At 43.3% G+C, this 27,490-nt stretch overlaps 1 protein-coding gene across 7 annotated transcripts in view; it reads left to right on the top strand.

Annotated features, from left to right (window-relative positions):
* LOC123507652 (death-associated protein kinase 1-like) overlaps positions 1-27,055 on the top strand; it is a 45,150-nt gene extending 18,095 nt beyond the window's left edge. The window contains exons 9-31 of one of the 7 annotated variants that reach the window (XR_006675698.1): positions 9,197-9,310; positions 9,937-10,134; positions 10,414-10,512; positions 10,858-10,956; positions 12,265-12,462; positions 12,768-12,922; positions 13,221-13,341; positions 13,585-13,783; positions 14,085-14,197; positions 14,326-14,533; positions 14,698-14,819; positions 15,266-15,403; positions 16,746-16,832; positions 18,576-18,734; positions 18,891-19,038; positions 19,242-19,336; positions 19,615-19,791; positions 20,231-20,443; positions 20,663-20,872; positions 21,181-21,293; positions 21,651-21,781; positions 21,988-22,721; positions 27,041-27,055. Coding sequence is in view for 6 of the 7 variants with exons in the window: in XM_045260725.1 (XP_045116660.1) it covers positions 8,281-8,679; positions 9,197-9,310; positions 9,937-10,134; positions 10,414-10,512; positions 10,858-10,956; positions 12,265-12,462; positions 12,768-12,922; positions 13,221-13,341; positions 13,585-13,783; positions 14,085-14,197; positions 14,326-14,533; positions 14,698-14,819; positions 15,266-15,403; positions 16,746-16,832; positions 18,576-18,734; positions 18,891-19,038; positions 19,242-19,336; positions 19,615-19,791; positions 20,231-20,443; positions 20,663-20,872; positions 21,181-21,293; positions 21,651-21,781; positions 21,988-22,154 (3,663 nt within the window). In the remaining variant the exon portion in view is untranslated. Of the gene's footprint in view, positions 1-8,131; positions 8,680-9,196; positions 9,311-9,936; positions 10,135-10,413; positions 10,513-10,857; positions 10,957-12,264; positions 12,463-12,767; positions 12,923-13,220; positions 13,342-13,584; positions 13,784-14,084; positions 14,198-14,325; positions 14,534-14,697; positions 14,820-15,265; positions 15,404-16,745; positions 16,833-18,575; positions 18,735-18,890; positions 19,039-19,241; positions 19,337-19,614; positions 19,792-20,230; positions 20,444-20,662; positions 20,873-21,180; positions 21,294-21,650; positions 21,782-21,987; positions 25,015-27,040 lie in introns of those variants that run through there. The other 6 variants (XM_045260725.1, XM_045260721.1, XM_045260726.1 and 3 more) reach the window with 6 other exon arrangements.
* Positions 27,056-27,490: the final 435 nt, after the last annotated feature.

The following is a 27,490-nucleotide window of genomic DNA, read 5'->3' on the forward strand; positions in this document are numbered from 1 at the left end:
TGCTTACTATTTGGTAACTTTATACAGCTTCAGATACTTATGTGGGGGATTAGAATAGTGAAAACTGTGGCCATTAATCTTCTGACTTACATAAATCTATCCTAATGTCAATAAAATCGTCTAATCACACCCAAAACTCGTGTTAAAAGTGCGTCCCAGTATCGCAGAGGTGAAGTGTTTTTGGGGTGATGATTACAACCATTTCTTTCTTCACTGCATCTACAAACTTTCTCTGTCTCAACTCAGCAATCCTTTCCCTTTCCCAATACACCACAAAGCAGCTTCCTTTTTTTTTTTATATATTCATTTTATATATATTTTTTTTTTAGGGATTGCGTTGAAGTAGAGTAAAATGAGTAAATATATTCGTGTTTTAAGTATTTTTTTGGTGTAATTTTAAGTATAAGAGTAGTTGTTGATAGAATTTAAGTAAGAATAGTAACGATTTAATATTTTAGGGTAATTTTAATCTCTTCAGTACCATGACGCATTTTCATATTCATTCTGCTTACTATTTGGTGAGTATACAGCTTCAGATACTTATGTGGAGGATTAGAATAGTGAAGACTGTGGCTATTAATCTTCTGACCTCCATAAACCCTTCCTAATATCAATAAAATGGTCGAATCGTTTGCCAATCGGAAGGTAAAAAATGTGTCCTAATACTGAAGGGGTTAAGCACATACATTGGTTTAGGTGACGGTGGTGGTGGTGGTGGTGGTGGTGGTGATGGTGGTGTACACTAAGAACAATAATGGTAAGAATGAAATAATACTGAAAATGAGGACAATGATGGAAAAAATGGATGGTAAACCAGAGACAAAAATAATAATAGTGGTAGATGATGTAGATAGGTAATGATGGTGATGTAGAGGCAAGGAAGGCAGGTTAGTGGTGGTGGTAGATGGCGAAGATAATGGAGGTGATGAAGAGGGAGAGTAAAGGTAATGATGGGGTGTGATGGTGGTGGTGGTGATGATGATGGTGACAGACTTGACACACACAGAGAGAGAGAGAGAGAGAGAGAGAGAGAGAGAGAGAGGATAAGGAAGGAAGCTGGTGTGGTATTATGTATTGATGTGTCTCAAGGCGGCGGCATGGGAGAGAGAGAGAGAGAGAGAGAGAGAGAGAGAGAGAGAGAGAGAGAGAGAGAGAGAGAGCGCAATCACGCCACCACCCACGCTCACTCTTTACTCTCACACTACTCTCCCCCCTCTTCTCCTCATCGTCCCCTTCGTACACCACCACCGCCACCAACAACAACAACAAAAACAAAAACAACAATAATAATAATTTACTGCTACTACTACTACTACTACTACAAAACCACATCTAAGGGAACCGCAGTAGTAGTAGTAGTAGTAGTAGTCGTGCCATTGTCAGAGGTGCCAGTATCAGGAGTGCCAATGTCAGGGGTGCCAGTGTCTCCTGCTGGCGTCCCTGCTAGCGCTGATCCATTACCAAAGATCGCTGGCGGGAGGGGGCGGGGCGCTGGCTGGCGGGTCCTGCCGTGTAGCCAACCCAGCGGCGCCGCCTCAGTCTCCCTGTGGCTGTGGCGGTGAGAACATATGTCGCTCCTGTTCGCGTTTTTTTTTTTTTTTTTTCTCAAGGGGGAAGGGAGGTTCCGAGCTAGCTAGCGGCGCCGAATGTTACGTTACAGCTGCGATGTTACGGCACGCTGACTCACTCTCACTCAGTCACTCACTCCGCGCCTGCTCTCCCACTGTGACTCACCGACTGGATGAAATATTCTGGTGGAAATAGCAAGTGTTGGTGGATTTGCTCGGTGAAATTAGACCAGCCGCCGCCCTGCTGTACTCAGAAATGTGTGTGTGTGTGTGTGTGTGTGTGTGTGTGTGTGTGTGTGTGTGTGTGTGTGTGTGTGTGTGTGTGTGTGTGTGTGAGGGGAGGGAGAAGGAGGGGGGGTAGAGGCTTAGTGACCTAGCTTTTGTGTCACAGCGGTGATGACCTCGTGTGTGTGTGTGTGTGTGTGTGTGTGTGTGTGTGTGTGTGTGTGTGTGTGTGTGTGTGTGTGTTGGTTTAAAGGTGCTGATTAAAGGTGTGTGTGTGTGTGTGTGTGTGTGTGTGTGTGTGTGCAGCTAAAACTGTTATATCGTGAGTTGGACTTGTCACGCCTTCACGCTGCGATATTGTTATTGTTACTGCTGTTCCTGCTGCTGTTGATGTTGCTGTCACTTGTGCTTTTGTTGGGCTACTACTACTACTACTACTACTACTACTACTACTACTACTACTACTACTACTACTACTACTACTACTACTACTACTTCTTCTCCTTCTCCTTCTCCTTTTACTACTACTACTACTACTACTACAGACTTTACTACAAAAACAACACTACTACCATTGTCATTATTACAACAACTACTACAACTGTTATTATTATAACTACCACTGCCACTCGACCACTTCTACAACAACCACCACCACCACCACCACTCAGTGTCTGGTACTCAGCTCGCTAAGTTTACCTGCAAGTATTGATCCCCTGGCAGGAGGCACGCTGGTGGCGCTGAAGGAGCCGAGCCTTGCCCTCTTCTTCCTCCTGCTGCTGCTGTTGCTCCTCTTCCTCCTCCTCTTTTCGTGACCATTTTTTGTTTTGTCTTTTCGTTTTTCTTTTTCTCCTCCTCCTCCTCTTCCTCTTCCTCCTTTTCTTCCTCCTCCTCTTCTTCCTGCTGATCTTTCTTTTTTGTCTACTCTTTCTGGTAATCTTTCCTTAGATTGTTTCTCCTCCTCCTCCTCCTCCTGGTTGTATTTTTCCTCGAGTTGTCACTTAATTCGTTTTCTTTCTTCTTGCTTCCTTCTTCTTGTTCTTGTTCTTGTTCTTGTTCTTGTTCTTTTTCACGTTCTCCTACTGGTAATTTTTTTTCAAAATTCCCATCTTTCTGCTCTTCGACCTCCTCCTCCTCCTCCTCCTCCTCCTCCTCCTCCTCCTCCTCCTCCTTCTCCTCCTTCTCCTCCTCTTCTCCCTCAGGCTATTTTTTCTCCGGATTCCCCTTCCTCAAGTTTTTCTTCCTGCATTTGATTTTTTCCTCCTTCCTTCCTTCCATCCTTCCATCCTTCCCTCCTTCTCTTGTCTTCTCTTCTCTTCTTTTCTCTTCTTTTCTCTTCTCTTCTCTTCTCTTCTTTCTTCCTCCTGCTAGGCATTTCTCATTATAATCTTCATTCCCTTTTCTTGTCTCCTCCTCCTCCTCCTCCTCCTCCTCCTTGTCTTTGCATTATGAAAATATTTTTAAGCGTTAATCCTCTTCACTTTCATCTCCTCCTCCTCCTCCTCCTCCTCCTCCTCCTGCTCCTGCTCTAGAAATGTAATGAGAGGAAAATTCCGGTGTTATTAAATGTTTATGTGTCAGATTCTCTCTCTCTCTCTCTCTCTCTCTCTCTCTCTCTCTCTCTCTCTCTCTCTCTCTCTCTCTCTCTGTGGGCTGCACAATTTATAGCAAGTAATATTTTTTTTTATTCATTTTTCTTGTGATGTGGACTGAAATATCATTTATTGTGCTGCTTTATTGCATTGTTGTGTGTGTGTGTGTGTGTGTGTGTGTGTGTGTGTGTGTGTGTGTGTGTGTGTGAGAGAGAGAGAGAGAGAGAGAGAGAGAGAGAGAGAGAGAGAGAGAGAGTGTTCCTTGTTCCTTTTCCAAAATAGTGTGTATAGTATGTATGGTGAAGGAGTGAATGTATAGTGAATCGTGTGACTATGGTGTGTGACGAGTATAGTGACAGTATAGTGGTCGTGTATGGTGAAGAATACCTGTTGTGTTGTGTTATGTTGCTATTCAGACTACTACAGTGCTTTACAGTGTTGCATAGTGAGTAATGGTGATGTGTAGTGCCAGTATTGTGCCAGTATAGTGCCAGTTGTTTGGTGTCTTATGGTGATTGTGATATGATAGTGTTTTCTTACATTGACGTCAAGATATGGTGACCTGGGTGAATGGTGATGCTTGTTTGTATGGTGAAGTGGTGATGGTGGTGGTCAGAGTGCGTATTGATAGTGAAGTTATGGTAATCTGGCTTTGTATGGTGCTTATGATGATTATGGTGTTGCTGGTGACCTAATTTGGTGTGACGCGTGGTTATGGTGGCGAGTAATGGTGTTATTGTGTGGTGTTGCGTCATTGTTACTGTGTCAGGCGGTGTGTGGTGACTGGTGGTGGTGGTGGTGGGGACTGGTGGTGGTGGTGGTGGTAACTGGTGGTGGTGGTGGTGTTATTCAATTTGGTGTTTACTTCGAAAATAAATAATCTAATATAGTTTTGTTTATTTTAATGGTGAGACGTGGTGATGGTGGTCACTGTGATGGTCATGAGTCAATGGTAGTGGTGGCGATGGTGGTGGTGGTGATAGTAGTGGTAGTGGTAGTGGTGACGATGGTGGTGGTGGTGGTGATGGTGATGATGAGTCAGTGGTGGTGATAGTGGTGGTCGTGAAGGCAAAGAGAAAATGAACAAGACAAAGAAGAAATTTAAGCTTCATAATATTTACCGAACGTGTGTGTCTGTGTGTGTGTGTGTGTGTGTGTGTGTGTGTGTGTGTGTGTGTCCAAGATAAGCATTGTGGGGGGAGTTGAGTGTCCGCCCGTTGGTTTGCGTGTGTGTGCGTGCAAAATAAAGGTGAGTGCATGAATTAGCTGTGTGTGTGTGTGTGTGTGTGTGTGAAAACTCGGGATAGAAGAGAGGGGTGTGGATTGATCGATCCCCCCCTCCCACCCCCGTAACCCTCCTTCCTCTTTATCCTCTCTCTCTCTCTCTCTCTCTCTCTCTCTCTCTCTCTCTCTCTCTCTCTCTCTCTCTCTCTCTCTCTCTCTCTCTTCTGCCTTTCATTCCTTCCCTTTCTCTCCTCCCATTTCCTCTTTCTTTATGTTATCTATCCTCTTCTCATTCCTTCTCTTTCTCCATTTATATTCCTTTCTTACTTTATTCCTCTCTCTCTCTCTCTCTCTCTCTCTCTCTCTCTCTCTCTCTCTCTCTCTCTCTCTCTCTCTCCAATTATTTTCTCCTCATCCTTCTCTCTATTCCTCCAGCTGCCGGTTTAAGAGAGAGAGAGAGAGAGAGAGAGAGAGAGAGAGTCTGACCAATGCATTTTATCTTTCGTGGTGTTATTAAAGTGACTCTCTCTCTCTCTCTCTCTCTCTCTCTCTCTCTCTCTCTCTCTCTCTCTCTCTCTCTCTCTCTCTCTCTCTCTCTCTCTCTCTTTCTTTCTCTTTTCTTTCTTCACTCCATCTCATATTTTCGTGCCAATTCTATTTCTCCTTGTCTTCAGTTCTCATATTTCTCTTTATTTCCTCTTTTTTATCTTCTCCTTCCTTCGTTATTGTCATTCTTTTGGTTTGTATTCCCTCTTCTCTCCTTTATCAGCTTTTATCTTCGACTATCATATATCTTCTTTTTCCCTTCTATTCATTCCATCTTTCTCCTTTACTTACATCTGCATTTCCTAGTCTACATATTCTTTCCATTTCACACTTTACTACCTCCTCCTTACCCTCCCTTTTATTCCCCATTATCTTTCTAATCTCCCTGCTCACCTCGTCTTTCTTCCACACTTCTCCTCCTCCTCCTCTTCTTCTTAACCTTCCCTTACCGCCTTCTATCACCGCTATCTCCTTTCTCACTTCCCCATTCTCATCCCATTTCAAGGAGGGCTGCCACTATATTCTAAAACACTCAAGCCTCGACTTTGGTTCATTTGTATAGGCTCTGTATAAAGTATAAAGATTAATAGAATTTTTATATTAATGACAGGAGAAACAGTCTTAAGAACCCAACTGGTCATCTCCGTAACCTTGGAAAATAGTCGTGGTTAGAGAGAGAGAGAGAGAGAGAGAGAGAGAGAGAGAGAGAGAGAGACGTTTCAGAATACAGGTCTAGAAGTGGCATCGCTGGTGGTTGCGACCGAGGCTGATGTATCGGTCTTTCTCGTCCTCCCTGAGTTGACCTTTGGAGAGCCGCTTTGGGAGGGAACGGAGGGATGGAGGGGCGGTAGGAGGGTCCCTGGCACTCCCTCCGTTCCTCTGGGTGGCTGTGTCTCTGTCTCTCTTGTTTCTCTCCCTCTGCGGTGGTGTGGGAAGGGAGAGATTGAGGGGATGTGGGAGAAAAGGTAGGGAGGACTCAATGGCTGGCTGGCGATGTTTAGCCCGTATTCAGAAACGACTTCCCTCTCTCACTACGACAATTTTCAATGGCCACAGAGACAACTACCGAGTTTTCAAGACAGTTTCTCCCTTTAATAAACGAGAAATCTTGCCAGTCTATCACCAGAACCATAGAAATACTCTTAAAACACGAGTATCTTCAACTGGAGTCTTTGGGAAGCAGTGAAGGTGAGAGAGCAAAGCGTTTCAGAATACGGACCACTCAGTGTCTAACTCCGTGGTCTCTCACACCCACTTTTCGGTATTCCGGTCGTGTCCGGGAGGGTGTGTGAGGTGTACAGGTGCTGTGGGTGTTGATACGTATAAGAAGGTGTAGCTGTGGTGTAGCTTTGTGTAGGTGTTGAAGGGAGTCGTGGATGCTTTAGTGGTGCTGCTGGTGTTGGTAGTGGTGTCTAGGGTGCATTGGTGGGTGTATAGCGAGGAAAGGTTGAAAATTGTGTGTGTGTGGTGGGGGTGTGTAGAGAGAGAGAGAGAGAGAGAGAGAGAGAGTAATAGTCGGTGTTGCATTGTTTGGTGTTGAGTGTCCTCCTGTGTGTTGTTGAGCCGGGAGAAGGAATGTATGGATTGGTGTGGCTTGGATAGGAGGGTTGGGGTGGTGGTGGTGGTGGTGTTCCCGTTCCAATCTTTTCGTTCGCCTGGAATTGTGTCAAGGATGGTATTCGAATCGTCGTGTGTGTGTGTGTGTGTGTGTGTGGAGGGAGATAGATGGGTGGGTGGGTATACGTGTTATCCAGTCTTATTACGTGGAGATTGGAAATATAGACAATATTATTTCTGGGAATGTTATTCGAAGGAACAGAAGCAGACATCAGCAGACCTCGTGGCTCTTAGGATATTGTTCGTGTTTGTGTATGTGAAGTAAGCGGGTGACGTTACCATGCATAAGTAAATGTAAATGTGTCGTTCTTTTGAACGGAGCTGCTGATTCTGTCGTAGGGAAGGAATGTAGATCGAACGAGTTTTACGTTGTGTCTTAGATCTTTGCTCTCTCACCACGAGTATTTTCAAGGGCCGTTGAGATAATTAGCGGGATTTTCAAGAGCGTTTCTCCAGTTAATAATGCAGAAATCTTGTCACACTGCCTCTAGAACCGTAAAACCTTATAAACTCATGTAAACTTAAATAAAGCCTTTTGAAATAGTGGAGCCTTAAAGAAAGCGTATAGTGTGTTTATTGTAGCGTCCACCAGCTACTATTGATAAGACTTCGATGGCATAACCTCCATCGAGAAAAGGTGACCAAATATAAAGAAAGGGAAGGGATTATAGACGAAGCTTAAAAGAAAACGGAGTGGTTCTTGCAGCGCCATCCTTTAACTATTAATATAGACTACATGGACAGAACCCCGACCGAGAAAAGATGCTCAGATATAAAGAAAGGGAAGGGATTATAGACGAAACGTGCCTGGCGTGGCTTGAAAGAAAACGTAGTGGCTCTTGCAGTTGCAACATTCACCTACTATTAATAGCCTACGTGGACATACCCTCGACCAACAAAAAATGTTCGGTTATTCACAAAGGGGAGGGACAACAAACGAAGCGTGCCTAGCGTGGCGGCGGCGGGAAGGAAAACGTTTATTCTCGCATCGTCCACCAGCAACTATTAATAGCCTACACGGACATAGCCTCGATAAAAGAAAGTTGCTCTGGTTGTAAGGAAGGGAAGGTGCATAATAGACAAAGCTAGCCTAGCGTGGCCGCCTGAAAGAAAATGTTAGTTCTTTCTGCGTTCACTTATGTTAACCTCTTCAGTACCATGGCACGTTTTCATATTTATTCTGGTTTCTATATGGTGATTTTATACAGCTTCAGAAACTTAGGTGTGGATTAAAATAGTGAAGACTGTGGCTATTATTGCTTTTTACCTCCATAGACTCTTTCTAATGTCAATAAAATCGTTTAATCGTACCCAGCCTCAAGGTAAAAATGTGTCTCGGTACTGAAGAGGTTAAGGAAACAAATTTTAAAGGTAATCAAGCCTGGGAAATAAAACAGTGAATTTTACAGCGACCACCAGCAAAAAGCGATATTATATGTGGACTTAACCTGCAAGTGAGAGTGCAAGCGTCCATACACACGAAGAACGAGTGAAAAGGACAGCTAGAAATGACAACCCGCAGTGAATCACGACCGCAGCTTCTGTACTCGGCATCCAACGACGACGATGCGCAGAGTGGCGGCGGTAAACAGGACAGAAAAGGTCACGGCTCTCCTGAAACCGAATTTGAACCCCTCGCAACCACCACCGTTACCACCACCAGCACCTCCACACCCACTACCGCTGAGACTGACGCTAATGGTGACGGTGTGAGTGAAAGTAAAGGCGATGATGAGAACTGTGTTAATGGAGGAGGGGAAGAAGGAGGAGGGGGGGATAGTACTGAGGCTGGGAAGTCCTGTGATGCCTCCTCCCTGGCTGTGGCTCCTTCGTCAGGCCTCCAGCACCACTTCTCTCTGGACTTCCCGCGTGCACAGCTGGAAAAACTTGAGCCAGAGATGCTTCAGGTAATGGAGTCTTCGCCGCGTGTGTTGGATGGAACGAAAATGTTGCGTGTTTGTGCTCTTATCTATTATTATTATTATTATTATTATTATTACAGCTATTATTATTATTATTATTATTATTATTATTATTATTATTATTATTATTATTATTGTCATTGTCATTATTATTATTACAGTTATTATTATTATTACAGTTATTATTATTATTATTATTATTATTATTATTACATATTATTATGGTTGTTGTTAGCATTATCATTATTATTATTTAATTTTTTCAACCATCTCTGCCAAACTTTCAATTTCTCTTAGCTCTCTTCACTTATTTGCATACATTTTTCACTCCTTATTGACTTATTTACTCTCATATTCATTTACATATTATTTCTAGCAGCAAAACTCCTTATTCCTTCACCAGGTTTTTTACACACTGCCATCCATTCACTGATCTACATATTCATTCACCATTTATACCCTCCTGTGTGTATCTCCTCTACATACTTATTACTCTTCACAGGACTCCAGCTTTGTGCTCTCAGCGATGGTGGCGGCTGTGGAGGAAGGAAACCTGCCAGGACTAGAGAAGCTGTTCACTGTGGCCCAGAATATTGATGTTAATATGGCTAACAAGGTGTGTGTTTGTGTGTGTGTGTGTGTGTGTGTGTGTGTGTGTGTGTGTGTGTGTGTGTGTGTGTGTGTGTGTGTGTGTGTGTGTGTGTGTGTGTGTGTGTGTGTGTGTGTGTGTGTGTGTGTGCGTGTGTGTGTTCCACTGTTTGATCTGCTGCAGTCTCTGACGAGACAGCCAGACGTTACCCTACGGAACGAGCTCAGAGCTCATTATTTCCGATCTTCGGATAGGCCTGAGACCAGTCACACACCACACACCGGGACAACAAGGTCACAACTCCTCGATTTACATCCCGTACCTACTCACTGCTAGGTGAACAGGGGCTACACGTGAAAGGAGACACACCCAAATATCTCCCAGCCGGGGAATCGAATCCCGGTCCTCTGGCTTGTGAAGCCAGCGCTCTAACCACTGAGCTACCAGGTGATGTGTGTGTGTGTGTGTGTAGACAGGGTTAGGTTCATAAAACTGTTGGTGTGTAGAAGTATGTGTGGGATGTACTGTAGAGTGTATGCAGTTCTGTATTAGCCACCCAAGAGAGTCTCCTGCACTATTACATTAAATACAATATATGTTCTACAAGTCCATGGATCTCAAGAGTATGTGTCTGTCTGTCTGTCTGTGTGCAGCATGGAGAGAGTGCCATCCACCTGTCATGTGGCCTGGGGCAGCTGGACGCCCTCAGATTCCTGGTGAAGAAGGGAGGAGGGATAGAGGCCACTGATGCCCAGGGAGACACACCCCTCCACTGGGCTGCCCGCCAGGGTCATGCACACATCATTGCTTACCTAATTGAGCAAGGAGCACAAATTAACACACAGAATAAGGTAAGGTATAGTGAGTTGCAGGTAACTTTTCCAGGTTTTGGTCACGTATACAGTGTGAGATATGAGATGTGCTTTGCTAGACTGTCAAATATTTCATTCCAGTAATTTAATTGATATATAATATTTATTAATTTTGTAGTTTGTATGTATAACTCTTAAGAAGCATTAATATAGAAAAAAACTTTTTGAACCATTCTAAATATATCTTAACCATCTCAGCACTGACTAGTAGTGGCAATTTACCATTAGTTGTCCTCATCACCTTTGGTCGTGTTGCAGAATGGGGAGACCTGTCTGCACGTGGCCTGCCGCTATGGACACACAATGGTGGTGCAGAACCTGTGCCTGTGCAACATGAACATTGACCTCCAGGACGACGTAAGTATACGCCATCACTGCTGTGTATAATGGTCACACATTACCTTATGGCCACTCCCGTGTATAGATGTCATAGAGGATAAAACACTGCTCATAGTGACATTTTCAGTTTTAGAGCATTCCATTGCCAGAGATTTAGTTGGCACCGAGCACCCTAGCGTCTCTGTGCTGGGTAGATGAGTTGATGAGTAGCCCAGCACTAGATGGTCACATGGATGGATGGATGAAACGTGGCACTAAAACCTCATTTCATCCATCCGCCCGTCCGCTCCGGCACTGTCCCGTGTATGCTCGTGGCGCCGGCGTTCTGCTCGTCCCGTTACTTGTGTGTGTTGTGTGCTGTAGCATGGAGAGACAGCGCTGCACATTGCAGTCTGGCACGGCTTCCCTCGCATCGTCCACCACTTGTGTTCTGCCTCGGCCAACACTGAGCTGACTGACAAGGTGGGTTTGTCTCCTGTGCCGATACTTTGTCCCTCGTCCTGCTTCAACTTGCATCACTGGTGTGCCTATCTTCTCTTTCCTAGTGTTTCTTGTACCTTTTTCTTTTAATTTTTGCTTTTTCTTCTATTTCTTTCCCTATCCTTGAAGTGTGTTGGCTTTTGCTCCATTTCTTCTGCTTTTTGGGCTCACAGTTACATTAACATTTGAGATGTTTATTTATTAATTGATTGATTAATTATTTTTGTTACTTTTTTTTTTTTGCTGAATTTGTTTAATTTTCAGTGTATTTTTTTCATCTCTGCCAATTTGTGTAATTGATTTTTTCTCTAATCTTGAGAGTATTTTCTTCTTATTATTTTTTCTTATTAATTTTTTAGCTTTTTATCTTCACATCCTGCTCTTGTGCTTCTGTTTGTGTTAAAATAGAGGTACAGTTTTATGCCTGATTATCTGAAGGACCCATGCTTGCTTCTTTTCGTCTCTTTTTTTTTTTTTTTTTTTTTTCCATCATAACATCTTTACTCGGAATTCAGCCTCTGCCTGTGTCTACTTAGAAGGTGCAGCTTTTGCTTTATCTTCAGAATATGTTATGCTTAATATTTCTCAGTTATTCTGTATCTTAATGAGTTTTATGTACTTGGATGTGTAGTTTCATTATTGCCATACAGTTTTCTTTCAACTAGTTCATCTGTACCATTTATTTTTTTACCTTTTTGACATGACTGATTCATTACAATAAGTAAATTTTTACTTGCAACATTTTTTTCTTTTCTTTTATTTTACTAAATTACTTGATAGTCATCCACTTGTCTTTCTTATGATGAATTTTTCTGATCTTAATCTTGTCACATATGTACGTGTATAACTTGCCTCTTTATCATGCATTTTTCAGGAATAAGCTTAAGTCTTTTGCTGTATTTCTTCCATTATAAAGGCATTTACATGTAACTCTTACAGCAGTAGTATTTAATTTATAAAAGAGATGTACGTATTTTGAATGTAGATGAACCTTAATACTTTGGAAATCTGTGAGTTGTGTGAGAGAAGTAGAGTAGAAGATAAAACCATTGAGGCTACATGTACATCTGTCACTCAAGATTTATGTAAGTGTAGATTTTGAGATAATACTTGTAATTTAAACATGCAGTTTGAATATTTAGCAGCTGAGGAGAGTAGAATGAAGCATAGAGTTAGTTCACTGACTTGTAATTTGAGCTTCAGTATTTTGAAGGAAAGTAGGATGCAGTATAGCAATTATAATGCCACATAGCACCATGCCATGCCAACCAAGCTTGCCACGCCCTACAGGAGAGCCAGACACCGCTGCACGTGGCCAGTGGGCGGGGCCATGTGGAATGTGTGCGTGGCCTGGTGGGTTCCGGTGCTTGCGTGGATTCCCAGGATGCCCATGGTGCCACGCCAATCCATCATGCTCTGGCCCGCCACCACATTCAGACAGCACGCATTCTCCTCCATGCCGGCGCCAACACTGACATTACTGATGATGTGAGTTGCTTTGCTGTCTCTCTCTGCCTTGCCTGTCAGTCCTTGCTGCTTGTGTGTTGTGTGCCTGCTTGCTCAAAGTGAAGATGAGTTTACTTTTTATTTTCCTGAAGTGTTATTAAAGTGGAGAGATAAAATAAGAGAGGGCAGTGTAATTTACTTTGACTGGAGATAGACTCAGCTTGGTGTTTGGATAGATTCATGCAGCCACCTTCAGAATTGAAGCACATACACACTGTAAATGTCAGTGACTCAACATATACATATGATTTTTATAAGATGAATTTCCTATCATTTCTCTGCCACAGTTGGGAGAGGCACCGATCCATATTGTAGCCAGGGAGGGATTACTCTCCTTGGCGCAGACCCTGTGTGCTTTTGGGTGCTGTGTTGATGTGCCCAACAAGACTGGCCTGTACCCCTTGCACCTAGCAGCCAAGCACGGCCACACAGAGCTGGTCCGGTGAGTAGTGTGTGTGTGTGTGTGTGTGTGTGTGTGTGTGTGTGTGTGTGTGTGTCTCTGTCTGTCTGTCTGTCTGTCTCTGTCTGTCTGTCTCTGTCTGTCTGTCACATTACATGTTTGGAGTATGTACTGTTGACAAAACTCAGACCAGGTACAAGCCTGAACGATGACAAATGCAAAACTGTACATATGTGTGTCACTTTTTTTTTCAAATATTTTTCCCAATACTAGTACACATATTGTTCACTCTTCATGATCACACAGAGCTGGTGTGTGATGTCCTGTGTTCCTTCTGCAGGTGTCTGTGTCTGGCAGGGTGCACTGTGGAGCAGAAGAGCCGTGAGGGCATCCTGGCAGAGGTATCGGCAATGGCCCAAGGATACGATGACATAGCGGACCTTCTCAACAGACTCAGAGGGGTAAGGCACTGTATGCCATATCTTTTTTAACCAGAATCCTCATCATCTGGACTACCGTGGTTGTCTGTTTCATTTCTTTGCTTCTGATAGGTGGTCCATTGTTACCTTGCTTAATGTATTGCCTTTGCTATCTCATTTCTTTTTCTTTAGATCAAGTAAATTTAATCTTGTAAGGACTGACACTTGTTTCAGGTTAGTCTCCTGTGACAGTCTGACATTTCACCTTCTCTATACTCTACACAGGAGCAGCAGAGAGAAGAGTACATCCAACAGCTGATCCCGAGTCCTGCCTCCATCCCACGCATCAAAGTGAAGTTCCTGGGTCACTCTGGCGCCGGCAAGACAGCTCTTGTGGACACCCTCAAGACTGGCTACTTCTCCTCCTTCTTTCGCAGGAGCAAGAGCAGCACCTCCACCACATCGATCGGCTCTGTTGGAAAGAGTGAGTGTTTGGATTCAGATGAGGAGAGAGGAGAGAGAAGTGCTGGTCTTTTGTATGATTCAGTTGTTAGTTTGAGTGTTTGTAGTGAATGGCATTGTGAGTTCAAAAGAGTAAAGGAATGTGTGAAACAAGTTACTGAGGAATTCTTATTTTTAAACAGAGATTTACAAAGAGGTGATCCTTTATCTTAGAGGACAAAATTATACAATAGTCCTTAAACCTTTTTGAGGATAGTAATGGAAATACAGAGCTGTGTTGATTAAGAAGAGTAGGATAGCAGTTCACTTACACTCTCTTGTAGGTTCCTCCACCATGAAGGGACACTTTGAAATGGAGTCGCCTCTCAGCTCCCGCCAGAACTCCCTCACGTTTGAGCCATGTGAGAACTACACCAAAGGCATTGATGTCCAGCAGGTGGGTGGTGCCATCCTGCCTCTGAGTGTCACTCCAATTCTTGCATCTCAAATTCTCAAACAAAATTGCCTTAAAGTTTTCAGATAGAGAGAGGGAGTAGGTAACTGAGATTGCCTTTCTCCCATCAGGTCACCATTTCTGGGGTCGGGGAGCTGTCACTGTGGGAGTTCTCAGGTCATGAGGCGTACTTCCCTGTGTATGACCACTTCATTGGCAACACCTCCTGTGTCCACCTGGTGGTGTTCTCCCTCAACCAGCCCTTTGATGTGCAGCTCCAGCAGTGCTCCTTCTGGCTGTCTTTCCTGCAGGCTCGCATCCCTCCGATGGAACCACTCAGTTAGTACATGCCTTTGTTATCATGAGCTGCAGTGCTTATGTTTGAAGGACAAAGAGAGAATGTATCCTCCATCTTTTCCATCTTCTCTTGTACTTTTTTTCTGAAGGCTGTTATCATTGCTTTGTGCTGAATATTCTTCATATGCTGACACTTTGTCCTGCAGACATGCGAGGGAAGCCTAGCAAGCCAGCAAAGGTGGCCCTTGTTGGTACACACGCTGACACAGCCCAGTGCCACCGCAACCTTCAGGGAGAGTTTGTTGCTCCACAGGTTCACCTGCTGCAGGTGAGGGAATTTAGGGGTTCTGGTGCTCTGTATGAGTTGTATAACTAGGGAACAAATGATAAAATATGTTTCAGTTTCCCCTTATAAGTTTTATTATATAGATACACGTTTGAATCCTTTGAAGTACCATTTTTTTGCCTGTTGTAGAAAGTAACAAAATGTGAATCAGTTAATTGTGTTTTAAAGAGAAAAAGTTCCACTTGTATGGTGAATAATAAGAAATGTTACAAATTAAAACAACGATCATGGAAATTGAAACAGGAATGAGCCATCAGTTGCTTATTATAGGAAGATACATGCATTTAGTAGTTTGAGTTCCCAAGCACACTAAGAAATATCAGGAAGGATATTTTGTGTGAATCCATGTAAGGAACACAAGGATTACTGGACATACATATAAACCTTTCACTTTCTCTTTACTCATGCAGCTCTTGACTCTTCCCCAGGAGAAGCTGCTGGACCTGTTTGGGGATGTGTTTGAGGTGCACGACACAGTGTTTGTGATGGATGCCACAGCTCCTGGGTCAGCCGCCAGCCGAGCCCTCAAGCAGTACCTGGCTGACTGCAAGGCCAAGGTCACCCAGGTTAGTCCAAGTCACCTGTGCCAGATCAGCTTGGGTCACTTACAGAGCCTTCAGTCAAGTGTACTTATTTTATCAGGTCATTTAGGGTTATTTTTAAGTAGTTGAGTGAGTCAAGTGCATCCAGGTAACTTGAAGGCCACTTAGTTAATTCCAGGTAACATTTGTGGCATGTGAAGAGTTTTCCATGAGAATATGAGGGGCAGGATAGTGTGGGAGTGGTGCAGGTGGTGACGGAAGACCATCAGAAGGCTTCCAATGGTCTGTCCTCAGTGTTGGTGTGGCAGCAGGTTTGTGCTGTAAGGAGTCCACATGGCTTCACGTTAGGGTGTTGTCAGTACTGCTAGGTGATGACCGAATAAGTTTCTGTTTCAGTAAGGCAGTCATGCAGTACCTCATGACCCAAAAACTTAATGGTGTTCCCTCCCTCTCTCCCATTTCTTATTTGTTCATGCTTCACACTGGCATGAATGATATCAGTTTCCTTATTATTTAACCCCCCCAAAATGGTAAAATCCTGAAGTGCATGCCCTTGCTGTACCCAATATAACTGTTCCATGGTTCACTCTTACTAAGAACAATGATTTTGCTCTGGTTGTTGCATTATTGTCCTACACCACACTCTGCATGACAGTGTTACCTGAGGAGCCCAGGCCAGGATAACACTGGGTGTAAGTCTTTACTAGGAACTTTGCTTCCTGTTATGGGATAATTTTACACTTGAGTTACCAGTTTTCTTGCAGTGTTTCTTGCCATATTTTGTGTTGATCCTTGTGAAGTGGTGGTTATAAGGAGCCACCTGCAGGTCTGGCATGTCAATAGTAGTACATATATTGGTCTTATCTCATTTGTAGCATGTTATCATTTTGCTATTATATTCTACAAAGTTAAGAAATATTTTGCATATTGCGAGTTATTTATTCTCTTTTAGTAAGTTCAGAGTAATTACATTTGTATATTGAGACAATATGTTTTTTAGGAATGCTTTACTAACCTATATTTAGACCAGTGCTATTAACATTTCTCTCCTCACTAATGTACTACCAAGTCACTCACACTCTGACTGCTTGAGGGGGGTTATTTGGTAAGTCGCTGTGGCCTGCCCACCCAAAACACTCAACATTAACCAACAACACTGTGTCAGGCTGTAGACAAACTGAGATCCTTTCATGTTGCTTTCTGGGAGAGAGAATTACATTGGAAATAAAGTCTTCTGGAAGCACATCTTGTACTGGCCTATGTTGAAGCACCTGTGAATGTTACCATGGGGTGCGGTGAGACATCTGTTTTCTCGCACATGTGGTGGGACACTGAAGTATTGTCCGCATGTGTGTGTGTGCCGCAGGGCTGGAGCGGGGCCAGTGTGGCGTATGCTGTGGGTGCGGCAGTAAGCGGGGATGGCTATACAATCCTGCAGCCTGACTCATGTGAGGTGACTGCCCCCCTCCTTCTCTCCCCTCACAATGCAATGTACTACAAATATCTGTAACCAATATCCAGTAGTGTGCTTCACGACACTTGTCTTTGATAGCTGCAGACACATGCACCAACACACACACACACACACACACACACACACATGCACACACACACACACACACACACACACACACACACACACACACACACACACACACACACACACACACACACACACACACACACACACACACACACACACACACACACACACACACACACACACACACACACACACACACACACACACACACACACACACACACACACACACACACACACACACACACACACACACACACACACACACACACACACACACACACACACACACACACACACACACACACACACACACACACACACATGAATGTTCAGTGTGGCTTGTTAGGGTAGTGGTGAACCTTTTCTGTGGATATGAAAAACACCTTCTGTTCTAAAGATCCTCAGTCTGAATATTACCCAGAGTTCATCTACCATTGTGTGTTTAAGTGGCACAGCTGGCTGCAGGAACCTGTTGATCCCATGGCATTTGGAAAAGAATCTAAAGAACAACGTCAGTCACTTTATAATATTTGCACGGAGGATCAGAACCTTATCTTCTCCACACGCCAGAAGTGATACGTCCCACGGCTGCTATAAACCTTCACACATCTCTAGTCGCTGTCAGTTCATGTGGCTACACCGTTCTCAGTGGCTTTCACCGTGTGTGAGAGATGCATGCACACCCACACAGCTTTCACACGTTCCTTGAGAGAGTGTGTAGTGTCCAGGCATAGCTAGCAAGGCTCCTGTCTCTGAGTGTTGCTTGTTGGTAGTCCTGTGCATGGTCCTTGCTTCCCTGCTCCACCAGGCACACTCTCCACCGCCACAGATAGGTGACTCTCCTTCAATCTTCTTCTCTCGTGTGGACCATGTGGCTTGTGTGTGTTACGTGCGTGTTACAACGTGGCAAGGAGTTTTGAAAATTTGTCACACTTTTTTTTGTTGGCTGATTCCATTTGGTAATTTGAGGATTTGGTCTATGGAGATTGTGTTTTGTTTGATTCACTTTAATATGACATTTTCTTGGTTTTGTGTTTATTTTAGGCCCCACTATATGTTGTATGCATCTAGATGTTATTCATTATGGCTGACCACTTAGTCTTCAATGGTTAGTCAATTTCTTAATACTGTTCTCTTCCTGTTAGTTATGGGAATGTCTCTTAAGTATATCCTCTATTCATGTGTAATGGAAGCTGAAGGTTTGATGTTAATAATGGAAAGTTTTTTTGTATTTCTGGTGCTTTTTATTGTTGTGTATATCACTTCATTTTCAATTATCCATTTATCAAAATTCCTTTAAAGGTCCCATCCCTTGTTTTGCTTGTAATATACTGTCATGGTGTCGACCAGAGTTTCAGTACTTATCCTGATAAATATGTCTGCAATGATTGTTTAAAAATGGAATGGAAATTAATATTTTCTTTGATTAATATTATTTAGTCATCATTCTAAATCTTGTGATTCTTTTATCACCAAGCACATTTCTGGCTCAGTCATTATTGCACAGCCCCTCTTGCTGCACCCCCTTGAGCACTTCCTCAATTAAAAACTCCTGGTTAATTCCTATGACCTTCACAGCACAGGGTCATGTGGAGGGCTCAGAGGCATGTGCCTGCCTGACCCTTGATCACTGGTGGTCTTGATTCCACAGGGGGTGCCTCGAGTCACAGGGTTCCTGGGAGCGGTGGTGACAACGCTGGCAGAGTGGAGGGCCTCACTGGGGGAGTTCCCAGTTGTGTCTTGGCCGCAGTTTGTTGATGTGACCCACCAGCGAGTCAATCCATTGGCTGGGGAGGAGCATCTTCGTGAGGTGAGGGACTAGGGACCTGTTACTCTCAGGCTTATGGCAGGTTAGAGTTTCCTCAACAGTGCATACTTCAGACAAAATACAGGAAGCACATCATACTTAGTGATAGAGGTGTGTGATTGAAGTACAGAGCATTTCCTGTGTGTGTGTTTGGTGCAGGTGGTACAGCAGCTGCAGTTGATGGGGGAGGTGGTGTACCTGAAAGCAGAGGCACAAGACTTGGTGGTGCTGGACCCAGCCTGGCTCACTCACCAGCAGATTGGTCACTTGCTCTCAACACAGTATGCAGCCCATGCCAGAGTCACAGGTATGGAGGAAGCACAGAACAATGACTTTTTGTTAGTGCTAATTAGTTTTAAATACTATTGAACTCCTTATACTGTTGATGTCATCCTTCATAATTGTATTTAAATTTGTGACAGACCATTACATTAACTTTAAAGAGAAATCAAGCCAGTCTGAGAGTGAATGATCTTACCTACTTTAGTACTAACTACTGTTTCTTGGCAGGCTGCTACACTGTGGACGACTTCCAGATGAGCTTCCCAGAGTGTGATGCTTTAGACCTACTGCAGGTGCTGGAGGCATTGCACCTCTGTACTCAGGTGAGGGAGGTTGTCTTTATATCCCTCCTAGAGTCTTTAGGAGAAGATTGACTTGGGAAAGTAGATATAAAAGCAATAAAAAAGTGCTTAAAATGGCCACTACCTATATGTGTTGTAAGTTAACTGATTGGTATTATTTGTAAGGTAGATCATTACACTCACAAAATTAAACAGGATGGCTTGTTTAATTTTTGTCTCATCTCAGTCTGTAGTGTGATGATGATGGTGATAAAGAAGGAACAGTTCAACTCGAATTATCATTGACTCTCCTCCAACAGTGTGATAATGACGGTGAAATAGAGTATGAATTCCCATGCTTCAACCAAGTGGAGACGCTGGATGGCCTGTGGGAGAAGGTGGACCCGCGTTACACTGACGGTGTGTATGGGGGTGTGCGCCTCCGCTCCCCGGCACCCACGCAGTACATCCTGCCTCCCATATACATCCGCCTCCAGGTATGTCACTCACCACTATTTCTTCTTCATCTTAAGTCTATCCTATATAAGGTAACACTGAATTAGCCATTACTTTTGAGATTATAGTGTTCCACCTTCACTTATTAATTTAGTTCTTGTTCAGTGGGTTGCCAGATCATAAACAGACATGGGAACAATAAGTCAAAATAAGTAGTGTGTGTGTGTGTGTGTGTGTGTGTGTGTGTGTGTGTGTGTGTGTGTGTGTGTGTGTGTGTGTGTGTGTGTGTGTGTGTGCGCGCACGCGTGCATTTATGTAGTTGTATATAACCTAGTTGTGACATATGGGAGAAGAACCATGCCTGCACTATCGTGTCTTCATATCCACACTTATCCAACTTTTCTTTACTACTTCTAACCTTTCCATCCAGCCTGATCTCTATCCTTGCCATCCCACGTAATCCACCGCTGTGTCTCAAAGGTTCAGCTGCGGAGGTCATGGCAGGAGTACCCAGAGAGAGACACAGATCTCTACCAGTGGTGTGGAGGCTCCAAGTTCTGCTCTGGTCCCCTGGAGGCTCTGCTCACAGTGGAGGAGGGTGGGGAGGCCATAGAGCTAAAGGTGCGCGGTCCTCCTGAGTCTGGCCCCGTTGCCTTCTTCTTCATGGAGGACCTCCTAGCCATGATTGATCAGGTGTGTTAGGAATTACTAGCATGTTAAGATCTCTGTTTTGTGAGGATTGTTTCTGTGTGATTGTGAGTTAGTATTGATTTAATGAGCCTTGAGTTTATATCTATGTCGTATTCTGTAGCTGTTTGCACCTCTTTGTAAATAGAAAACAGTTAAAACCTTTCTGTGAACTTCAACAAAAAAGGGAGGAATTTTGAGCTAACATTCTTATCCTTCTTACAGGTCTTGGTTGAGATGTGTCCCGGACTGGTGCTGGAGAAACACGTGTTGAGCTCGGAGCAGCTGGCAGCACATGCTGCCACGGTGTATGCCTGGCCCCCTGCTGACATATACACAGCCCTGCTTAGTGGTGGTGTGCAGGCCACTCTTGCCAACCCTATCACAGCCAAGGAAGAGACATTCACCAGCTTAGTCTGTTTTGGGTCTCAGGATGTAAGTTTTACTCCTCATTACATAGTGAATAGTCTGTTATTTGAATGTTCTGTTGTGAGTTTGATCCTGTATTGCTTCTCTCATGTGCTAACTTTTTTACCATTGGTCTCTCAGTATTTCAAGATATGAATTCATGTTTTTACAAAAGATATTACAGGAAGAAAAATAAGGCTTGATATGTGCTTACCTATTAACATGAATAAACGATATAATTCCTGGACTCTCCCCTTCAATGATGCCAAGTTTATCCTGACATCACCCTGACGTCAATGAATGTTGTGTTCCATCCTTCGCTGTATGTCTGGCAGGTGGTGTCCAGCCTGGTGGTGGGGGGTGATGTGCACATCTCCAGCCTCTGCACTGTCACTGTCCAGCGCTTGGCAGCACTCATGGATCCCCCACATCCAAGGGGCTCTGACTGGTATGGCTCAGAAGCTGTTTGTTGTAAAAGTTCAATGTGTAATTAAGGTTTTATTCTTAAGAGCTATGCTTTCTTTTTAGATCTTTTTGAAAGCCATTGAAGTGATTAGTCAATTCTGGACATTTTTTGTTATTGATAATTCAGCATTAGATTTGTTAGTATCATTAAGACAATATTGTAAACCCCAAAACTTCCATTAGACTTAGAGGCTCCATGTTGTTGAGAAAAGATACTGAAGTGTTTGGAAATGTGGTTCTAAGAGTTCTACACTTACACATGAATAGGAAGATGGTAAGATAACATACTAATGAGCCATTATCAGATGTATAGTTAACTGAGATGAATGCTGCATTACAGGTGTGTTCTGGCAGTAAAGCTTGGTCTGCAGCAGCTCCTCCCTTCCCTGGACACAAGTGGTGGTGCTTCCCAACACTCCCCCACTGCCACCCTCCTGCACTCCTGGGGCCAGACCTCTGCAGCAACACTGGGTGGGTCATCACATTAGCAACATTCCTAATATTACAGTATTGTCTGCCAAAACTTCCAGTTCTGTATCAGACCAGTAACTAATGTCCTTACTTGTATAATAAGGAAATGTAAACCAGAGAAGTGTTTAACAATCTGAGTCCATCATTAGCTTCTGACAGGTTTATTATCAGCTGACTAATTCTCTTTCCTGCGCTTACCACCTCAGGCAAGCTGGTGACAGAGCTGCGAGGGATGGAGCGAGAGGATGCGGCCGTGGTGGTGATGTGTGGTGCTCCCCTGTACCAGTTGGCTCCCCCAGATGAGGACACCACCTCAGATTCCCCTCCCATCTCCTCCACCTCAGCCACCTCTACCTCCAACCTGTCCAGATGAGGTGGCTCGGAGTCCCCGCCCGTCACCTGGCTCACCCCGCACCCCCTGTGGTGATGGCGATGGGTGTGGTGATGGAAACCTTGTAGCTATTTAGCCTCTGTTTGCAGTTGTTGAATTTTTATGTGTGCATCAGAGAGTAGTTATGTAGCTATTGTTTTCCAGGATTGGTGTTGAAACTTAAGGGTTTTTTTTCCAGTATTTATTTCATGGTGCAGCACAAGGTAGCTTCAGGCTCTTAGTTCTGTGCTCTCTTCGCTGAACATAAGTGGCTTGGAATACATCACACGTTCAAGCAGAAATGTTCTTTTTCGTAGTTTATTAGTTCCAGATTATTGTTATTGTTATTTGTATTTGGAGCTGGGATGATGGATTCTCTGTTTAACAATCCTAGAACTTTGCACGAACTTTCTCTATCTCTATCAGCAGGACAAGCTGTGCAATCAGCAGACTGTGAATCACATCTGCTGGGGTGATGAGTGCCAATCTTTACATTTATATTATGGCGTGCTTGAACCCTGTGAAGTGTGTGTGTGTGTGTGTGTGTGTGTGTGTGTGTGTGTGTGTGTAGTAAGTAAAAATCAGTATGTTAACTTTGGGCAAACTTCCTCAACTTGGGTGATAGCTGTTTGTAGCATCACTATTGCTTCATTTACTACATAAGAATCTGCTTTCACTGAAACTAATATTGAGAGTCAGTATGCGTGAAGTCCAGCTTGCACTTTTGCCTCGTAGCTGTGAGCGTCATTTAGATTTAAGAGTCAACTAGAGTGTACCATGGCCACTCTGGTCTTTGCATCACTATCAGCCCATGACACGTCCCACAGACCCTGATAGCCCCATTAGTTTCCCATGACAATACAGCAATCCTTAGTGAACCATCTGGCTGCATTTGATTAGTATTTTTCACTGCATTTTTCTGTATGGACCAAAGCACCTCTTCAGAGCATTGTGATATTAACTGTGAGAGCCAGCCTAGGACCTTAGCATGAGCCAGCAATGCCTTAGAGAGCCCTGCACAAAGCTGTTAGTGGAATCTGTAGTTGCTTTTGATACAGATCCAGAAGGCCGGCTGCTAGTGCCCAGGCATCCACTCAGCCCACCAAGGCCCTCTCACTCCTCCACGGGGGCTGATTGACCGCTGCGATGGGCACTGAGGCCTTTCCATTGTTGTTCGTTGTTGTTCATGATACACTACAATCAGATAGTCACTTGCCTTGTGTAGCAAGTATAGTGTATGTGTCTTCTGTTCTCATTTTGAAGGTACCTAATTACAAAGTGTGTAGTGGTGCTCCAGCCTTACTTTTGTGGTAGTGTTTATAAGGCGGTACATACATATTAGTGTGGGTTTTAAGTAGCTTTTCTATCACCACTAACAAACCTTGAACATCATGACAGCATGTAGTTAGTTCATCTTAGTATTCTAGTCCACTGTAGGTTTAATGGCAGAAAATTTATACCTAAATCTTTCTGGTAACTAAGGTTGGTATGTAGGATTCTAAATACTTTCTTCTCTTTACGCAACATCTCACCTCATTTAACAAGAAAGATGCTGTTCTGTAATTACCTTAAGTGTTGACAGGTACACCTCCAGCACCTGCCTCGGAGACGGGTGGTGGTGTGCCAGGCTGTCAGGTGCAGAGTTATATTGGGCAACCAGATAAGATTCGTCCACCACTGTGTTATGCTCCTTAGTGATAGACTCAGTGAAGATTAGGTAACTTCTCAGTGCTGATATGACATGTGATCTAAGTAAGGATTTTTTTTCACAGTATTTGCTTGTATTATAGGGTAGTTCATACATTCCTCTGTTCTTTTTGCTTTGATGTTTGTTTTCCCCAGCAATGAGAGGACAAAGAGGGCTCCTTACCTGAACCCTGCTTCTAGCTGTGCAGTTCCTATCCCATCAATGAGTACAGTAAAAAAACACTCTTCCATAATACAGAAAGGATCAATATTGAGACTTTCACATCAACTCTGCATTAGATAATCATGTATTTTTTGTACTATAGCCCCGTTTGACCTTACTGTTGTGTTTGGTTTTGATTTAGTAACTAATCTTCTCATGTAAAGTACTGTACCTTTAATTTTAGTGTTACAGTTTGGTGTTAGTTAAGTCACTGCCCTGGTAATGAGCACAGTGGTAACCAGAAGAGGTGCAGGTGTGTCAGGAGTTACCACCACATAATGCATTACAAAGGGGAGGTACTGGTATCAGCCCATGGTGTAATGAAGCTGCTTGCCTTTCAGGATGCTTCTCTTTGATGCCTCAAGAATCATTCCAAGCCAAGTCATTTTTAGCTGTTGATTTCCAAGTATTATTATTTTTTATTTAGCTGTAAGTTGGTTGGTGAAGACAGGAATGTGAAAAGCTGAAGCATTTTCAGGAGTTGCCAAAAGTAAAAGAGTAACAAAGAAATATGCTTGAAAAATTATTAGATGGCCTTGTGGTTGTGTAGGTTATGGTGTGAGGGCAATAGTTGTGTGAGTGAGGGTATGAGGATGAGGATGGCTGTTCCTGGCATGGCTGGGCTGGCACTGCTCCCATGTGTCACCCCCAACTTGTGGTGTGATATACAGATGAGTTTTATTATTGTTGTATTCTGTGTTCAGCTGGCACACGAAAAATTGCTGCATTTTGCTTCTGCTCAATAGTGAAAAGAAAGGATAATCTTAAAGATGATATTAAAGGAAGTTTTGTGGACTTTTAGTAAATGTTGGACAATACTTCATGGTGCGTGTGAAGAGTTACTTTGCTTTCCTCACATTCCAGTACCCTTTAGTGTGTCTGTCTCCATGTCAATGTGTCTGGGTGCCATAAGCACTATTTATTGCTTTTATATACATTAAAAGAAACATTTATCTTGATGTTTTCTTCCACCATGATTCTTTATACAACAGGCTGTGATGTCTTGTATGATCCACTGTGTGTCACTCAGAGTATGGTGATCAGTAACCTTCAAATGCCTTGGAAGGGCAGATATACATATATAGGAGAATTAAGAATATCATATCAATGGTTCTTTAAAGAAGAGTCTGTCATGCAGTATCTGACTATTTCAGTGATAAAGTTTAAGCAGTGAGCTGAGCTGAAGGGCAAAAAGGTGGACAGGAGAGCACCACCTGACAGCATGGGTGGTGAGTGTGCAGGAGATGGCTGTGTGTCGGCAGCAGCAGCAGTGAGTGTGCCAGGAGTCACTGCCCAGCTATGGTAGACTCAACAGGTGGGTTTACAAGTGTGGGAAATGTACTACAGATCTGTCTCAATTTGTGAATGTTTTAGCTCTCTTAAAGGAAGTTAATGAATTGGTGAGATTAAGAATATATTTTCCTTTCTTCTTTAGATTTTTTTTCTTTCTTTTCTTTTTCTTTTTATTTATACCATGTGGGTTTTTCACGGGAATTTCTGGGCTAAAGGGGATACTTTTTAGGGTACCTCCTATCTCAAAGCCCACCCACTAGGAAACCGTTGCCCTGAGTGAGGAAGCCCAACCTGCACTCAGACCGTGGACAGGATTCAAACCCATGCGCTCAGAGATCCCTCGGATCCCAAAGCACGCATGGTTCCACTGTACCACGGCGGTCCCATTTATTGCATTTATCATTTTTTTTCTTGTATTTGAGGTTTTAGGATGTTTTTGATGTATGGACAAACAAACCTTGAAAGTTTGTGCATTGAACGCTGGTGAATCACGACTTGCATGTGTTTATAAGCAGTATGAGGTGTAGTCAAATAATTAACTGTCCAAAATTATGAGAAATAACTTTATTTTGAGGAAAAACTGCATGTAAAATAGTCTTCAGCTAACAGACTAACATCTACTCAGTACTTGTCATATGCACCTCTCAAGACCAAAGCTGGGAGGAGTAACAACACCTTACAGGCTTACTGAATACCTTATCTTACAGTACACTTGATCTAAGTCAAGATAAAAGTCCACTAGGTTATTTATTCCTTTTCCGTGGCATCTCACACACCAAACACAACTAACTTCGATCACCCATTTACCAGGCTACAAAAAAAAAATCATCTAGGATTAGACGTCACAATAATAACGATAATAATAATGACCGTAAGGAGAAGATCCGTAACACATAGGCATCTTTAATACTACTTGTAATTGCCAACCTTTCCAACAAACTGAGAGGCTAAAAGTACAGTAAACAGCACAAAAGTTGACAAACTAGCCAGCTTTCCCTTGACAGAGGCTCTCACTCAACACCACAACACCTGAAGTCTAGTCTGGTACGTAAAATCCTCAGAGACTTTACAACTCAAGTCCATATCCAGAAACATTTTGCTCTCTCACCACAACTGTTTTTGAAGGCCACAAGATGATTAGCTGGGTTAACAAGTGTGTTTCTCTCATTAACAACATAGAAATCATCTAGATCTGTCACCTGAACCATAAAAACACCCTTAAAAACCCACATCACTTCATATACAGAAGAGCCTTTTGAAAGTAGTGGAGGTGGAGGGCAGAAGTGTTTCAGAATACGGGTCCTTATTGTTACGATGCCTCGGTAGCATTTCTGCGTGCCAGGTGAAGGAAGAGCTGTAGCAGAACTGTCACTTGGCGGCCTTGTGCTATTCATGTCACACAAGTCTGACTCAATGTGAGGTTATATAGAAGGCTTCCCTGTGTTTATCATGGCTGTGTGTGTGTATGTGTGTGTGTGTGTGTGTGTGTGTGTGTGTGTGTGTGGGTGGAGAAGAATTATATCTCAGATCAAAGTAATGCCTGTAGTACGGCATAATATGAAAGAGAAATTTGAAAATATATTGTGTGTTTTGTGTGTCTGTGTGGGTGTTTATTTGTGTGTGAAGGACTAATGTGTGGATGAAAGTAGCATAATTTATCATGAAGGAAAATCTAGAATATGTGGAGTGTGTGTGTGTGTGTGTGTGTGTGTGTGTGTGTGTGTGTGTGTGTGTGTGTGTGTGTGTGTGTGTGTGTGTGTGTGTGTGTGTGTGTGTGTGTGTGTGTGTGTGTGTGTGTGTGTGTGTGTGTAAGGGACTATGATTAGGCTAGAAGGAAAAGTTATGGTACAATATGAAGAGGAACCTGAAAAGTGTTTGTTAGAGTATGTGTATGCTTATGTGTGTGCGTGTGTGTTAAAGAGAGGAGAGAGGGCAAACTATGACCACTCATAGGACGGATTAGGGTGTGGATGTGGGCATGTGTTCCTATGTACAAGTATGATTATGTGAACAGGAGATGCAAAATTACCTTAGCTATAACATTATGAAAGCATATCCTCTCTCTCTTACATCTTACAGTGGGAGGAGTAGAGGAATATATAAAACCTGTTGAAAGAGAGCAAGAGAAATATACATA

The sequence above is a fragment of the Portunus trituberculatus genome, chromosome 23, assembly GCF_017591435.1.
Source record: "Portunus trituberculatus isolate SZX2019 chromosome 23, ASM1759143v1, whole genome shotgun sequence".
NCBI classification, from domain to species: domain Eukaryota; kingdom Metazoa; phylum Arthropoda; class Malacostraca; order Decapoda; family Portunidae; genus Portunus; species Portunus trituberculatus.